This window comes from Anabrus simplex, chromosome 3 (genome assembly GCF_040414725.1).
Source record: "Anabrus simplex isolate iqAnaSimp1 chromosome 3, ASM4041472v1, whole genome shotgun sequence".
In the NCBI taxonomy this organism is placed as follows: domain Eukaryota; kingdom Metazoa; phylum Arthropoda; class Insecta; order Orthoptera; family Tettigoniidae; genus Anabrus; species Anabrus simplex.
In genome coordinates this window covers 232,411,563-232,429,735 of record NC_090267.1, presented here as the reverse complement: position 1 = coordinate 232,429,735, position 18,173 = coordinate 232,411,563, and the positions used below count along the sequence as shown (strand labels likewise).

Below are 18,173 nucleotides of genomic sequence, written 5' to 3'. Positions count from 1 at the left end.
AGTTTACAAATTATTAGTTTATAAAAACGACAAAACAGTTTGAAATCGCTGTCAAAATCCTAGTGGAAACCCATCACATCAAAATGGTCAGGAGGAGAGCGGGAGCAAACATTTTGAGAGAAACCAAGCATGAATTAACCTGCAGGCGAAAAGCCTGTGATAAGGAGAAAAAACACCTTAAATTTAAGGCTTCAGAAATAGCAGCATTCTTAATATCTTCTCAATCTAGCGGTCCCTTTCTTCATTATTGTTTCATAATGTTGGCTGGTGTTTTGCCTTATTGTAGAGGGGTCGGAAGGGCCGCATATAAAAAATATGAGAAGCTGTGTTAGGTAGAAGACAGATGCATAGTAAATTGTAGTAATCTAGTGGAAACCGTCAATGAAGTTCTAATGGTGTGCAGTAGGTGGTTGTCCTCTCTAGTGGCCTGGCTTTCTCAAAGTAACGGTCTCGTTCGCGTGATCGAGTCTATTGTTGGTGCTACCATTATTCATTTCCATCTGCATCATTTGTTTTCTCATTCCCTTGTTTCTTAGGTTAACGCAGTTTTTTAGTATCAATTATTATTTCAAATTAACTCCTGTTTCACTGAATTTTGTTGCAATAAGTTGTTTTTGCTCTGCATATTGATGTAAATATTGTATATTTGTGCTATTTTGTTTCCGTCTAGGCTCTCTTTTGTTTGTTTTTTCATTTGCGCTTTCATTATGTTTTTTAGCATTTTTTCAACTCATATTATGTAAATTATACCAACCCCCCTAATTTTTTCACTGAAGATGGCTCAAACGAGCCGAAACATGTCTGAACTTGTTTACTCCGTCTAATGACGGAATATATGATGTATTGAATAGGAGGATACTTTCATTTTTCGCCATTGTAAAGTGAAAACCGTCAATACGGAATGATTCTAATATCTTGTAATAATTAACTAATTAAGGTTAAAATCCCCGACCCAGCCGGGAATCGAACCCGGGACCCTCTGAACCGAAGGCCAGTACGCTGACCGTTCAGCCAACGAGTTGGACAGGAGTTGGTAATGAACCAGACTAAGGATATAAAGCAGTGTATCAAAGAGGAGATGAAAGAACTAAAGAGGAAGGTGGAGAACAATAAAGAAGAGATAGAAATACTGAGAAAGAAGATAAAAAACCTGGAAGAGGAGCTGGTAAACGTGAGGAGGGAAGGAGCTCATGGTGATCAGAAAAGAAGAAGGAAGAATATTTTTATTTATGGAGTACAAGAAGGTGCAAGAGAAACAAAAGTGGACCTAGTGTATAAGGTAGTGGATGTAGTGCAAAATAAAATGAACTTTAGTGAGGTGGACATAGACGATGTATATAGAGTAGGGAGAAGGAAGGGCAATAGGCCCATTAAAGTGTCGCTATTATCCACCCTGATGGCGGATATTGTGCTAAGGAATGCAGGAAACTTAAAAGGGGAAGAAGTGTGGTTGAAGAGCAATATTGATAGTGAAGCAAGTATTTTAAGGAAACATTTATGGGCAGATAGATAGCAAGGCCTGAGAGCATATATTAGAGGTGAGCAGTTGGTAGGTGGAAACGGTAGATGGTAACGTGTGTGGGCGATGAACAAGTTACAGGAAATAGACAGCAAACGTCAGCAGGTTGGCGAACAATTGGCTGATGAATGTGAAAGGAATGTCGAGACAAGTGCAGATTGTGTTGACAAAGCAGTGAATAATAGTGACGAAGTGACCGAAGTCCAGTATACAGAGGAAGAAGGTAACGGGAAGAACACTGAGTGAGGAAGGTTTGGTGCTGACGCATGCAAGCGGAGCAGTAGAAGGAGAAGAAAGATGCCGAGAAGGACTAGGTAGGGGAAGAAGTCTAAGTCTAAAAAACTTGTGGGTAAGAAAAACAAAGGGCAGGACGAGAGGGCTGGTAAAGAGAGTGCTAAAATGGCCAGAAAGGAGGATATGGGAGCCAAAAGAGAAGGAGCAAGGGTAACAAGAAGTAAAGCGAGCTGTATAACAGAAAGAAACAAGTATAAGAGAGGGAGGGAAGAGGACGGAGAGGGGAATGAATAGCTACACAGAAAAATAGGTTTTGAAAATACTGAAGGGGTGATAAGCAAATTGGGTAGTGGGGAGGTGGTAAAAATAGCGGCCCTTTTGGATACATGGTTAGAATATGGAAGAGTTTATCGTGGAAGGGGTTTGTGGTAAGGTACATAACAAACAGAACACAGGGGAGGAGGGAAAGAAATCCAGGCAGAATAGAATTACTAATAAAGGAAGAAATATGCAATATGAGTGAAGTATTAGAAAATGAGATGGAGGAGGTGATATGGATTAGGTTTAAGCTAGGTGGTGGAGCGGCAAAAGAGGTATGCCTGGTTTTTCTATATAACCTACCTAGAGGCTTGGCACATGCAAATGAGTTTTTTTGAGGAGCTGATAGAGGAAATTAGTGGGATCAGTGAGAAGTATGAAGAAGCTGGGATGATATTGATGGGTGACTGGAATGCACGAGTAGGGGGCTTAAGTCCAATATATAGCAAAGAGGGGAAGAAAATAATGAGGGGTAAGAGACGGAGTGAAGAAATGGTTATGGGCAGAAATTGTTGGAACTATGCGCGGCAGGTAATCTGCACATTCTGAATGGATGGTGGAATGGGGATAAGGAGGGGAAGTTGATGTATATTACGAGGCAGCAAGGAAGGAGTGTTATTGACCTGGTATCAACCTCAGAGGATATGTTGGAGAGAATAAATAATACTGAGGTTGCGGACTGGGTTAAATCTCACCATGCGCTGGTATTTTTAAACTTGGGGAAAATGGAGGATGAGGATAGGTTGGGAGAAGGAATAAGGGGGTAGAGGAAAGGATATGAGACTCACTAAATATAAATGGACAGAGGAGGTAAAAGTGAAACTAGATAAGTATTTACAAAAGGAGTTCCATATTATTAAGGTAGGGTGTGAAGTAGCCTTGAGATGTAATAATGTGGATAGGGCCGTAGAGCTACTAGAATATCCCATCAAGAGGAAAGCAGCAAAGGTTAAAAGATACAGACCGGGCGAGTTGGCCGTGCGCGTAGAGGCGCGCGACTGTGAGCTTGCATCCGGGAGATAGTAGGTTCGAATCCCACTATCGGCAGCCCTGAAAATGGTTTTCCGTGGTTTCCCATTTTCACACCAGGCAAATGCTGGGGCTGTACCTTAATTAAGGCCACGGCCGCTTCCTTCCAACTCCTAGGCCTTTCCTATCCCATCGTCGCCATAAGACCTATCTGTGTCGGTGCGACGTAAAGCCCCTAGCAAAAAAAAAAAAAAAAAAAAAAAAAAGATACAGAAAGAAAAAGGAAGAAGAGGCAGAGGGTTGATATAATAGGGAGTGCAAGGAATTGAGGAAAGTAGCCATGAGGGCACTAAGAGAATTCAGGTAGCATGGAGGGAAGTAAGAGAGGGAAACATTTTGTAGACTGAGGAGGGAGACAAGGGAAAAATAATAGAAAGGAAAAAGTTATGGAAGAAGGAACAAACAGAGGCAATTAACAGGGAGTGTAAAAACTAACAAGGAGAAAGGGTATGGGAGAGAACCAACAAAATTAACAGGGAGAGAAGACTTATGTAAGACCCAAAATTGACTATAAAACATGGGTGGAATATTTTCATAAACTGTTAGGAAGGAAGGATGGGTGGGTGGCAGGAAGAGAGAGGGGCTAAGGTGATCGGGAGAGAGATAGCAGTAGGGAGTTACGAGCTTGATAAACAAATATCAGGGAAAGAGATGCTGGAAGTGTTAGGCAAAGCAAAAATAGGACAGCAGGGGGTGGGAACGGAATAACAAATGTATTTTGCAAAGAAGCGGCAAAAATAGCCTGATGAGGAAGAGTACAGTGAAATTATTTAACGAGGTATTCAAAGGCGCCAAATTCCCGAAGGAGTAGCAAAAAGGTATTATATGTACTATTTATAAAAATTAAGGAGCAATGAACAGTCCTAGTAACTACAGGGGCATAACTTTATCAGATGCACTGAATAAGGCATATAGGGCATATTAGCGAACAGGTTGAGAAACTGGGCGGAAGAGTTTTCCATTCTAACAATTTACCAGAATGTTTTAGGAAAGGACGGAGGACGATTTGATAATGTAATTATAGTTATGACAATAATTGATAAATATGTGAGGAAGGAAGGACGAAATGTTTATATAGCAGCAGCAGATTTTGGAAAGGCTTTTGACACAGTGAGTAGGAAGGCGCTGCTTGAGAGATTGAGTAGGGTGGGAATTTCAAAAAAGATGAGACACGCAATTGAGGCCACTTATGAGGAAGTGTATTGTAGCATTAGAATAGAGGAAGGGGTTGTAAGAGGTTTAATTGAATCAAATACAGGTTTAAAACAGGACTGTAAATTATCTCCAATTCTATTTTTGATATTCATAAATTACATATTAGACAGGCATGGGAAGGAGGAGTGGGCTTGTCCTATATTAAGAGAACTAGAAATCCCAGGTTTGACATTTTCAGATGATGTTTTATTGATAACACTGACGGGAAGGGGTTTACAAAAAAGTATAAACGAGGTTTTGGAATATGCTAGTAAATGGTCGTTGAGAGTAAATAGTATTAAGACAAAGGTGATGGTATGCAGGAAGAATAGGAAAAGGAAGACAAAGAAGAAATGGGTGATAAATGGAAAGGTAATAGAGGAGACTGATAAACTAGAGTATTTGGGCGTTTGTATAAGCAGGAATGGTAAATGGTCCGACCAAATTAAACAAGCAAAGTGGAAGGGGTGGCAGCACTTCAGGTATAAGAATATTAGAAAATAAATTCCCAGGTATGGATTATAATATCCAGAGTGGTGTTTAAAGCAGTGGTATTAAGTAGGGTGTTATATGGAGTAGAAGTATAGGGAGTTGAAAAGGATCATATTACATTAAATCAGATAGTGAATTTAGTAAAATTGTGGTGGGCCTTCCCAATGGCACGGCTAATGTAGTGGCTAGAGTTATGTGTAATGAGTACATAGAGGTCGATATCATGAAGAGAGTGTTGAGTTCTTACAGAAGATTGAAAATGGGTGGGGGGGCCTTCTCCTGCAGACGGCATACCAGTATCAAATTAAGATTACGTATGGGGATTACGTGATTGATGAGGATAAAAGTATTATTGAGAGGTTGGGTTTAGGAAACTATTGGGAGAAGGAGTGAGAAAGGAGGAATGATGTGAGTTGGAGGAAACTTTAAAAAGGATTAAAGGTGTTCAAGCACAGGAGTTCGAGGCTGACTGCAGGAGAAGAGCGACCCTAACCATCTTTAATAGAATTAATCAAGTAGTTAATATAAGAGTAGGAAATGTGAATAGGTTAGAGAGAAGAGGACTAATTTGGTGGATGATGGGTATATTAATGAATAAGGGATGGACTAAAATGAAAGACAATTCGATATGTATATTGTGCAGTGAAACACAAGACGATTTTCACTTGTTAATAGCGTGCAAGTGAACTCTATTGGAGAGAGAGAAATACATGAGTGAGGAACAACTGAAAGCCATGAATCAGCCAAGTAATGAATAGAAGATCATAAATTGGATAGTGAAAGAGTGGAAAAAACCAGGGAATATAAGCAAGATTTTAGAGGCAATTAGAAAATGCTGTATAAAGAGGTTAAAGGAAGCAGAATTTAAAAGTAACAGAGAGGATGTAGAAATAGGTAGTGAGTACAGTGTGTGTAATATCTTAAATTAGAAGCCAGAAGGCAGTTGTAGAAGGCAGTAAATTGAAAGTTGAGAGGAATGAAGGCACAAACTCAGCAGACTGTAGAAATAAGATTGATTCAGCAAGTCTTGGTATAGTGTGGTAGGTTACGAGAAGGCGGGAGCAGCCCTGTCAAGAAACAATGGAGTATTGAAGGACAAGGCTGTGCTCTGATGCATGACAAGCAAGTATGGAATGTAAGTAGCTTAAGTCTTGCTGATTCAATCAGGATAGGAGAGGCAGTTTGTTAGCCTTTCTTTTGAGTTGCTGGGTTGCCATTTTCTAAATTTCTAATTTTGAGTTCAGCATCGTTTTGTTCTGGGCTGCCGAGCTACCATTGTATCTCTTTTCTTTGCTGTTGTTGTTTCTTGTTAGTTTTCCTAGTTTTGCTTGGTTTTGTTTACTTACCTATAATATAGGGTCTATCAAATGGAGGAAACTCTGTATAGACTTACGCAAATAAATATTGAATAATGAATAGTTGCACTGTTAAATTTATTTTAAGAAATTTGAAATTAGCCTTTAAATTCAATCAGAAGATATAAGGAGCTATTAATTTAATTGTCACCAAACTTAAGCTTAATCTCACCTTAAGATTAATCTCACCTGGCAAGGTATCAAGAATAAATCGGATACATTCCACAAACATAACCACCATCTTCTGGGCATGAGGGCCATCAGCTGTGATCCATGGCAAGAGAACAGAGCGGTCATCTGTCAACTGCTGTATCCAAGCTGCAGTGGGTTCTTTAAGGTTCTTGGTCCAGTAAGGAGCAAGCCACGGAGAGAACATGTCACACAGGGATGGCCATAATTGCTCACACACTAGGAAAGAAACATGAAACTGTGCTACAAAAACACTCACAAGAAACTGCAACTTTAAAGTGGGCAGGCTTAAAATCTGTAATTTTCTTTCTACCCCAGTAACTTAAATTTTTGCATGCTTAAAGTACATTTATAGTAGTTAGTTAGGAGTTATAATGGTTATTTACGTTACACGGGCTGAAAATGTGGTTTTATATGAGTTGAGATGCTGAGATCAGAAATGAATACACAAAACACTTTTGCCCATGCAACATACAATATTTTATTTCATAGTATTTTTAATTTCTTTATTTTTATTTAATTAAGGTGAACATATTATGTTCAATTCCGGGTCTACCATTCAAACAGTCAATGACATCCATAAAAGAATTCAAGATGAGTCAACAGGTGTATTGACTTGTCCACATGACGCAGTGTGGCTATCTGGTAAGCATCGAAGTATCTCTTTTGCATGCAATGAAGGAGGTTTCTGATGGTATACTTTTACATTTGTAGAAGCAACTACAGTATTGCAAAGTTCCACTTTCCACATTATTTTGATGAACATAAACATAAGAAATTCAATACAGTAGGAAATAAATGATGATGTTCAGAGTTTTAAAAGTCTAATAATTACCTCAATTAATTTTTTACAGTTACATACCTGCCAACTTTACAAAACAAAAATTCAGGAGATTTTGACTTCAAAATCTGGAAAAATCAGGAGATACAATTGGTCAAAACTGCTTATTTTACATGTCTTGCGTAATACAGGAGTACTATGGTATATACTACAACACTTGTCTCAAAACCCAACTGTTGCTATACGAGACTACAAGGCTGAAAATGACCTATTTCTATTCCCATACTGGAAGTATGTGCATGAGATGATCGGTCTCTCATAAGCCTTGCAACTTATAAAATTCGAAAGTCGCAACACTGAATTTATCAAACTTTGAATGAGAACTAATCACTAGATCTGAGCATATAGTTAAACGATATGTCAAAACTTCACGTGTTGGAAAGTACTGTATTTCCTTTTTAAATCTTGTTTAAAAAAATTTTCACTCATTTCAATTTTACCAATGTCTATTGTATTATATATCTTAATCACTTCTTACTTTTGAACAAGGCATTCGACGTTTAGCATATTAATTATTCCCATGCCTAATCCAGTTCCTTGTCCGACTTGTTGCCTGAATGGTCAGTGTACTGGCGTTCGGTTCAGAGGGTCCCGGGTTTTATTTCCGGCCGGGTCGGGGATTTTAACCTTCATTGGTTAATTCCAATGGCCCGGGGGTTGGGTGTTTGTGTTGTCCCCAACATCCCTGCAACTCACACACCACATATAACATTATCCTCCACCACAATAACACGCAGTTACCTACAAATGGCAGATGGCGCCCACCCTCATTGGAGGGTCTGCCTTTCAAGGGCTGCACTCAGCTAGAAATACGCACTCGAATTATTATTATCAAGTTCCTTAAATAAGACTATACATCATGTTAATGTTTTAAATTAGAGGAATTTTTTGGATTATATCTTAGCCAAACAGGTACCTGTTTTGGTACTGAGGTGATGATAAGGCTGATGATGCCCTTTAAAAGGAACTCTCAAAGTGATGGCAAAAGGGGCTCTGGTTAAGACGCAGCAGGTCGTTATGTTACTTAGTTTCCAAAATGGATAAAATATAACTATGGAAATAAATACAACGTTCATTTTAATCTTATACCAGTTGTATAGTATTATTAGAAGTAATTTCACATACTGTATATGAGTTTACTATGTAAGTACAGGAGATATTATAAGTAGAATTTTGTAAACAATATAAATTTATTAAGGATGATGTGTGTGTTTAACAGAAAAAAATATTAGCGTAAATTGTATAATATTGTATACTAGGAAAATTTTCTTCGTCTCTTGTTAATTTAAAATTTAGTGCTTGACAATAATGTATCTTAGTGTACCATTTGCCACCGAGGTAGACACCTCATTTGCAAATAAAGAGATCTTGATTTCATTTTGAAAGGGGCAAAACATGTCCCATGTTCATAGTTTAATGAGGAAAGGACATTAATCTTATGATTGAATGTACTGTATAGGTGGAAAATAATACACAATAAAATTTTTATACATTTAAAAGACGCTGATAAGCCTTCCGAAAATAGTATGAGCTCATGCTCCACACCTGTGAATCAGTCGTGTAGTTATATGCCATTACTTAGCAAATGCATAGATCAATATATTGCATCACGCGCTTGCGCGATTACGTGAAGCGCAACCACATTATTATGCAAAGCGCAATGTTATTTTTATCAAGTAATAAATTAAAATTTGCCAGAATTGTCTCCAAATGGCTTCTAAAATCTCTAGAAATTTCACTAGTCTCTATTAGTGAAATTCTGTCACTAAATTACTAAAAAAAGAGTCCAAATTTAGCCACTAGTCTCTAGAATCGACCAGACTGATGTGAACGAACACGAACATAGCACACGAGAACAAGAGATTGAAAATAGATATACACATTGCGATATACAGGTTTCAGTAAATATCGCACATTCACGTGCATTTCTCTTATTAATAAATGTTGATATTTCATTTGAAAGTGGCCAATGAGCGAAGGACTTCTGGTCACTGGCGTAAAAAGCTGAAATGGTAGGATTTGAAAACAAATGTTTGAAGTTTACCGAAAAATAAGCTAAAATCAGGAGAAATAATAGAACAACCGGGAGGTGAGAAAAACTGCCGAAAATCGGGATTCTCCCGCCTAAATTGGAAAAGCTGGCAGGTATGCAGTTAAATGATGTTTACACTATAAATACAATAATGCACTGACTACTGAGATGATTTCAAGAGTTGTAACAACAACATACTCTAGGATCTCCAAGATATTTTTTCAGAAAATATGTTTTTCTTAACCGTTGCCTCAATTTTCTAATTTTGGACTAATTGTGAGTTATTTTAACAAAACTCACCATACCCAAAAACCTGTTTTTGAGGAAATGTATATTTCTGCTACCATTTTTCCAAAAATCAAATAGTAATTCATACTTGCTTTATTTTTCATGCAATTTTTCTTTATTTAGAGAATTTCTGATGTGGTGTCTTATTTCTAATCATGATTTTGATGAAGTTCATCTTCCAAAACTTACTAATTCCCAGGAATAGTAAATTTGGAGAGAAAATATTCAGCATTGTTCTTTTAAATAATTTTATTCAGCACCGGAAACCTAATAGATTATCATTAAGGAACATTACAGTGCAAGTTGGATGTTAGGTTTCTACATTCCAAGTCATCAGTTGTTGACAAAGCATCATGGGAACTGCTTGGTAATAATGAGTACTGCTTAAAACCAAGTATATGTACACTGGAATTAGTGAAGGACATAGTTATTTTTGATTTTTTTAAATGTTGTGCAGATATAGCATTTCTTGGGAAGAAATAGCCTATTTTTGCCCTGGATTTAGTTATCAAATAAACTGCTTTCCTTTCATCCAGAATTTACAAGATTTGGTATAATTTTGTATAAAATAATGTCACCAGCGGAAGCCTAACCTTAAATATTATATGACTGCACTGTTAGTTGAAAAATTAAAATTTTGGAAAGAAAGTACACAATCACTTTTCAAATGTTACAGCATTAATGTCAAGAAATATAGACTTGCATATGTACATACTTCACATATATAAAATACAATACAAAATTTCATGCGAATATCTTCAATATTTTTACAATGATGATGACAACCATACATAAAAATGATGTCAATTTTTTTTTCATCTGATGAAAGAGGCAAGTATATACAGTACAAGGGTTGGGGGAAAAGTCATAGCAACTATTTATTTTGTTGCAGATATGTGAGCAGATTTCAAACCGGTGTTTGTCATGCGGAAGCTATGCAGGCATAGTGTGTGTTCACAACAACAGATGGCTTTGTGATTGCTGGTAGAAGCACAGAGAGCACTGTGAAATCAGTTGTGTAGCCATTCTGCAAGATCACTAACAGTCACCTACATTGTCCAGGTGTAAAATATAACCAGTAGATCCCATGATGCCATTTAGTTATATGGTATGAGTCACCAAGGATGATATCAAAACATTCATTCGAAATTCCAAATTAAGCAACTTTAATAATTAGTAGAACTTGGATGAATGGGACAACTTGAATTTAAAGAATTTAAAAGGGCAGATCAACAGTTTCAACTCTTCAGCATGTTACCCAAGTCATTCTCAATCAATCCAAGCAGTGTGGCAAGGCACATTATCTTGAAGATAGTTGAGGACACTTCAGTCAATACTGTAGCAATCAAGATCTCTCTCAGACAAAGAAACCTTCTTCCAAACATGGAGAAAAACAACATTATTCGTAAACATATTTGTATTTGACATATCACAATACTTTTGGATATTGCCACTTCTCTAATTGAATTAATAAGATGTTGTGAATATAAAGGGCGAACTAAATAAATGCACATTTTGAGGGGGGGGGGGGGGAATCGATTCAAATAATTTCACTCCAGTGAACTCAACAAGAAAGAAGTTACTAATGTAATATACTTGCAGAAAAAAAAAAACCTTACAACCAAAACAGAGATTTTCATTACTAGAAAATATTTTCAAAATGTAGAATACATAGAATAACAACAACAACAGACAAATGACATACAATGAAAAAGGTATTTACAGATGAGGAACGACAGAAAAGATCAGGATGAATGAGAAGCTACTGGGCAATTTGGAAAGAAATTGAAGCAGATGACCAGAAAATGATTGACTGAAGGGGTCCAATGAGGCCATAAAAGCATAATAATAATAATAATAATAATAATAATAATAATAATAATAATAATAATAATAATAATAATAATAATAATAATAATAATAATAATATTATAATAAAATAAAATAAAATAAAATAAAATAAAATAAAATAAAATAAAATAATAATAATAAAATTATTATTATTATTATTATTATTATTATTATTATTATTATTATTATTATTATAATTAGCTGGGCTGAGTGGCTCAGACGGTTGAGGTGCTGGCCTTCTGACCCCAACTTGGCAGGTTCATCCTGGCTCAGTCCAATGGTATTTGAAGGTGCTGAAATATGTCAGCCTTGTGTCAGTAGATTTACTGGCACGTAAAAGAACTCCTGCAGGACAAAATCCCGGCACCTTGGCGTCTCCAAAAACCGTGAAAGTAGCTACTGGGATGTAAAGCAAATAACATTATTATTATTATTATTATTATTATTATTATTAAAAGCATAATAATAATCTATGTATATATTATAAGAGTTTACTAAAAACTCCTTTGGCAAATCTGTCCGTCCATTCTACTGGACTGATTTGCTTCATTTTGGGCTTTATTCTCTCTGGAATTACCTGCCGGTGAATCTGAGTAATCATAAAATCAAAACATTGAATGATCACTCCAATAACTGCAGGTGAAGGCTTACTAATCCGCAATACATTCTGTACTTAGAAGGTTGCTAAGTGATAAATATTTTCATTAATATTCTGATATGAATGTGATTTTCATCCTTAGTAATGTCATTACATGCAGCCATGTTTGATTACTACCTGTCAAGCCAGAGAGTATACACTTCCTCTGATCATAGAAGAATACTATTCCCTGCTAAGTACTCTGATTCTCTAACCTTTCCCAGCTTCCAAATATATTCATATATATATATATTCTATGACATAATACCAAGCTTTACATCAAGAACTGCAGGATAAAAAAGCAAATATGGATAGACTTTTACCAAGCAGGTGGCATGATGATGTCGGTCGGAATGGATGAATTCTGACTACAAACTGCAGCATACCAAAACGCGCTTCTGATTAAATGTCCATAAAACCACTGAAAAGGGCAGGCAAAACAATATGACTACAGCAGGCATATCAAGACGAGTTATCTGACCTATTTATAATGACTACTGCGGAGCAGTATGGATCATCTACTACTACTACTACTACTACTACTACTACTACTACTACTACTACTACTACTACTACTACTACTACTGGTGTGTGGCCTCCAAAGTGAATAAATTAAGAAGCTACAACACAGGTTTTCTCCAACCAATGTTCCTCCATAACAAAAAATCAACTTATATAATTTATTCACAGTCAATCATGTCATCACTGCTGTTGCCGTTCTCTCATTCTTGAACCTACGTTACCTGAGTTTGTGCATTGATGATGGTGATTAAAAATCTTGCTCCACAGTATAGGAACATTTGGCAATAACTTAGTAACTCTTTTAGTTTTACACGAGGTATGATGCTTGAACAGTTGTACAATTTTTGCAGATTATTTTTGTACCGGGAGGTACACCCGCCCCGTTCTTTCAAATGAAGCGCCTTGAACAATGCCATCTATGACTAAAACACACAACAACTAATACTAGAAGTTTGGATATTTCCCTACAGATGTCTCTACTATAAATTTGTGTTATGCCCTCTGGCATGAAGATCGACCACAAAAATTATTAAGTACTTTTTTTATTTTAAGGTTTACTACAGAGTTGATTATTCTTTGTTTTTGGTATGTTAAAATTTACAACACTTCAATCTCTTCCTGCCAACTTAAGATGTTGGCCAATAGAAAATTTTGTATATTTATTTTTCAGCCAATCAAACTATGTCTAGTATTTATTTAATTACCCAATAAGAATTGGGGGTGTGTTGGACCCTAGCCCAGAGCTCTCTAGAACCTTCCTCTTGGGTATAAAAGCTGGCACATTTTTGACTAGGTCATCTTATTCATCGGTCCAGTCTAGTGTGAGTGTTGGCGAAGGGAGTTGGGGGTGCCTAATCCATCAGCTCAGACAGTCCTGGTTTAACTAAGTAATAGGTTTTGGCACCTAGCTCAAGAGGAAGGTTCCCAATCTTTAATAATGTAACTTCAATTTTCTAAAATGTAAATTTTCAAACTTCTAACGTAAATTTAATAATAATTAATTTAATGTTATTTGCTTTACGTCCCACTAACGGCTTTTTAAGGTTTTCGGAGACGCCGAGGTGCCGGAATTTAGTCTCGCAGGAGTTCTTTTGTGTGCCAGTAAATCTAACGACATGAGGCTGTCGTATTTGAGCACCTTCAAATACCACCGGACTGAGCCAGGATCGAACCTGCCACATTGGGGTCAGAAGGCCAGCGCCTGAACCGTCTGAGCCACTCAGTCCGGCAATGTAAATTTCAAAACCAGCCAAAGGAACTTACATGTAATCAGGGAAGAGAGAGTGTGCTACCCACTCAGGTTCCCTATCAACTTAATTTTGAGGTGACTATGACTTTGTAACCATTTCTGTTTGTAACGCCGGGCTGAGTGGCTCAGACGATTAAGGCGCTGGCCTTCTAACCCCAACTTGGCAGATTCGATCCTGGCTCAGTCCGGTGGTATTTGAAGGTGCTCAAATACAACAGCCCCGTGTCGGTAGATTTACTGGCACGTAAAAGAACTCCTGCGGGACTAAATTCCGGCACCTTGGCATCTCCGAAGACCTTAAAAAGTAGTTAGTGGGACGTAAAGCAAATAACATTAATTATTAATCTGTTTGTAACCTGGTAACTTAAATATTTTATCCATCTAGTCACCTCAGTAGCATAGGATTAGTCATAAGCCCAAGTAGGGTTTTAAGCTTTTCATTGCAAATTTCAAGGAGCGCAAGTGTCCGCCTCCACACAATTTTGATTTTTGGGCCAGTAACTTTAACCTATTGTTTTTAACAAAGGCCCAGTAGAATGGGTTTTCAATGCCCCTGTGAAATTCAATTTCATTCCTTTTATGTTAAGCATACAAGACAGTAAATGCTGATCAAAATTGTAAAATGTAGGTTGCATCTTTGATCGACCTAGACGTTAAGTGTAAATTTTATAGAGCATAGATGTTCTTTCTATTATGTTAATGTAACGGTTGAATGGTGCCTTTGGAAGGCTGGTATGGTATAATGTTTGGAGAGTAGTCTCCTAGATAATTTTGTGGAGCAAAAGGTGCTCTTGGAAGATTGCATATTTTGAATACTCTCTCCCCTTGTGATGTAAAAGAAATGGGAAGATTCATCTCCTTGATTATGGAGTGAATGGAGCAGTAATATTTTTAAATTGGGAGCTTGAAGCCCAGATTGTTAATTGGCAGTTTGTTGATTATTCTGATTTTTTCTACACTGTACCTAAACTAACGAGCTAGTTCTGTAACTGAATTTTTTTTCGCTAAGCGAAATGTTTGTAAATTTTAACATCTGAAAAGAAATAAAAAATAGCAGAAAAAGAAATACAGCTCTAATTTTAAAGTTTTAAATTAATCTTCTGATTGTTGTATACCGACCCATTCATGCCTGCACCTTCTTTCACCTCTGTAATCCACGAAATCCCAGTAACAATTTTCATTTGCAAGACAGGACTTTTCTGGGTTGTAATATTTGGCTTTTCCTCTTTAAGTTTACCTGGTGTTTTCAATCCCAAATTATATTCATTGACATATTATGTTGGCATGAGCAGTCGAAGGAAAAGGGGTTGGTGCTCTCAGAAACACACACACTGATGCAAACAAAGAGGAAAGCTTCGTACTCGCAGCCACATCATTCAAAATCAGTGCTCGGTTTTCTTCAATGCTCATAATCAAAATAAGACGGGTGAATTCAATAAAACTGATTCACATTACCATTCTCCATAGCTCATTATTAAAAAAATACAATTTTCACCCTTTATCTTCACAACATTAACAGCCAATAACAATCTGCCACTCTAAGAGAAATGTTGGTGGTAGTAAATTATTACATCTATTATCCATAGTGAAATAAAGAATATCAAAGAACTCACATTTATCTGAAAGTGTCCCTCGGTCGTTCTGCAAAGTGCTTACAACCAGTGCATGTCCCACCATGCCCAGGAATGTAGTTAAGGGCTCAATATACACTCTATACTTAGGATACAGCCCATAAAGCCCATACTGGAGACGTTCCTTCATAAAGTGACTTCCCAGAAGAGCAGCTGTCTCTCGAAGCTAGAAACATTTATACACATTGTAAGTATACGGTATCTTTGTAAACATTAATTAAAACCCTCCTATAATATGTTATTTAATGTTTCCACACAGAATGTGCACAACAAATAAGTAAAATAAGTTCTGTTTTCCCTTTTGATAGTGAGTGATATGTTTAGTCATTTGCAATGTGTTCACGACTATTTCCTTTGTTTATAATTTCATAGTTTATAATTGTTCTATTACAAGTATTTCCTTTCTTACTTTGAGGGGGGGATGATAACATGTGATGATAATCTGTGTGTTATAATGTCCTCCGTAATTCTGAGCAATATTTTTGTGACCCAACAAACAAACAAACAAACAAACAAACAAACAAACAAACAAAGAAACAAACAAACAAACAAACCCGAAGGCTTGCAGATTACAAGGTGATGCATGGTCTGCATGACAAATACTCTTGTCCATTATTCTTGGCTTTCAAGACCAGGCATGCTATCGCACAATCAGATAGCTCCTATGATCTCACATAGGCTGAATGGACCTTGAACCAGCCTTTATATCCAGGTAAAAATCCCTGATCTGGCCAGGAACCTAATCCAAGGTCTTCCAGTAAGAGATAAGCTTGGTAACCCTACACCACTAGGCCAAAATTTATGTGACAGGGGAAATGCTGTTTTTGGTCCCACCAGGTGCTGCAGATTTATAATCTACCTTTGAAGACTAGGGTAACCCAACATGCACCATACAAAGACTTGGCAGAGCTAGGAATTACACTGAGGGCCTCCTGGTCTATTTCTCCAGCTCCTAGATTACATTATTAAAATATGTCAATGTGATTAAAGAATTCCACAAGTAAGTTTAAGCACATGAAGCAGGATTTTCTTGAGGACTATTTCCTTTACATGCCATAGGCAATGCAGTTCACAGCCATGTACATTTAATGATTGTATGGAAACAGTTGTATTCTAACTGTAATTCTGAAACCTATGTATAAAATATCTGGGTTTTCTTCACCTTCATAAATTAACAATAGAAGAATATAATGTAGTGCATAGTGATGCAGAAAACCTTCATGAGAATACGTGGATATTAGCGACATCCTAGGTACACCCATCTCTGGTAGGTGGCCGTTATATAAAATTATGGGTAACAAGCTCGCTACATTTTTACCCCAGCAAGATGACAGAATTTGGGGCAGAGATTGGAAAAATGTCCCAGGATTAGAAATAAGGTACTACCTTGGCATATTGTATTTCTGTAGTGAGTATTGATATATGGCTAAACCAGAATGCCTGCAAACATTAGGGACGTTCCCACTCAATGCGAAATTTAAAGAGGCTTGCCGTAAGTACTTATCAAGTAGAACCTGCTGACTTGCTGGATACCGGTAGTTGCTCAAGAAATGAATGAAGTGTAGTTACTTCATTTATGCGTAAACTATCATTTTAAAATTAAGGATATTATTATGTGTTTTATTTGTATTTGTAATATATTATAGATGTATGTTGTTCTAGTGGTGAAGTGTAAGAGAGGGTCTTAAGCTGACACAAGTAAAGACATTATCAATCAATCAATCAATCAATCAATCAATCAATCAATCAATCAATCAATCAATCAATCAATCAATCAATCAATTAATCAATCAATCAATCAATCAATCAATCAATCAATCAATCAATCAATCAACTTGCAATTCTCCAATCTAATCATCATACAATTTCAACTATGTCAGAGGGTTTCATGAAGGAAAGATGTGATGAGCAAAAGCAACTGATATCTACAGCTAAACTGCAGTAAAAGAACAAAAGAAAATTGAGTAAACTCCTGGTTATTCAGCTAATATAAGGTGTTAACAATAAGGTACAGCCAAACTTTCATGACACACACGTAGAAGAGGAAAATATGTTATATGGACATGGGTCTGGAAATGCTTTTATTTCTATGTTAGAACTCATTTTCTAGAATTCTACATAGAACATTATTCATGGGAAACACCGAAGCCTCCTTTAACGGAGGCTTCTCCCAAAGTAAATTGCAACATCGCTTTGCGTACGTCATATGTCTGGTTGCACACCTGGCCAGAGCAGGACAGAGCTTGTATTTTCTTTTCTTTAATACCGGTAATCTACTTTTATTTAATCGGTATATTGAGAAGAACTTCGGGGAGGTAACTGGGATATGTAGGTATAAATGACGGAAACAGAAGTTGAAAGAGATTGGTTTAATAATACAGCGAACATGAATATAAAAGTAAACATATTGAGTTGAAGTTATGGCACAGCAAATGCTCACATCAAACCAATGTAAACAATTTGTATTTTTTTTTATTTGCTTTGGAAGGAGTCATATAACTTGTATTCATGTTAAGAGTAATTATTGAGAAGAATAGTTGATGCAATTTAAATTATCATTCGCACAGTGTCTGTATTATCGCTACCACAGATGCAAGTATCTTCAACGATGTGGTTTATAGTAATGTCAGAAAATACTATCTGCACACTAAGTAAGCACAAAGCATCCTTTTGTTTTTGCTCACTAACAAACAAACGTTTTCATATTTCTCAGAATTCTGTGAAAGCAGATAATCCACCACGATTTATTATCTGGAGATATTTATCTTCACATTCTTGTACCTGACTATTTG

At 36.7% G+C, this 18,173-nt stretch overlaps 1 protein-coding gene across 1 annotated transcript in view; it reads right to left on the bottom strand.

Moving 5' to 3' along the window:
- Positions 1 to 18,173, bottom strand: part of Epg5 (ectopic P-granules autophagy protein 5) — a 540,178-nt gene that overhangs the window by 155,860 nt on the left and 366,145 nt on the right. Inside the window, exons 24-25 of the mRNA XM_067143866.2 lie at positions 15,364 to 15,547; positions 6,331 to 6,549 (exon numbers count right to left, since the gene is read on the bottom strand). Coding sequence (XP_066999967.2) covers positions 6,331 to 6,549; positions 15,364 to 15,547 — 403 coding nt within the window. The remainder of the gene's footprint in view (positions 1 to 6,330; positions 6,550 to 15,363; positions 15,548 to 18,173) is intronic.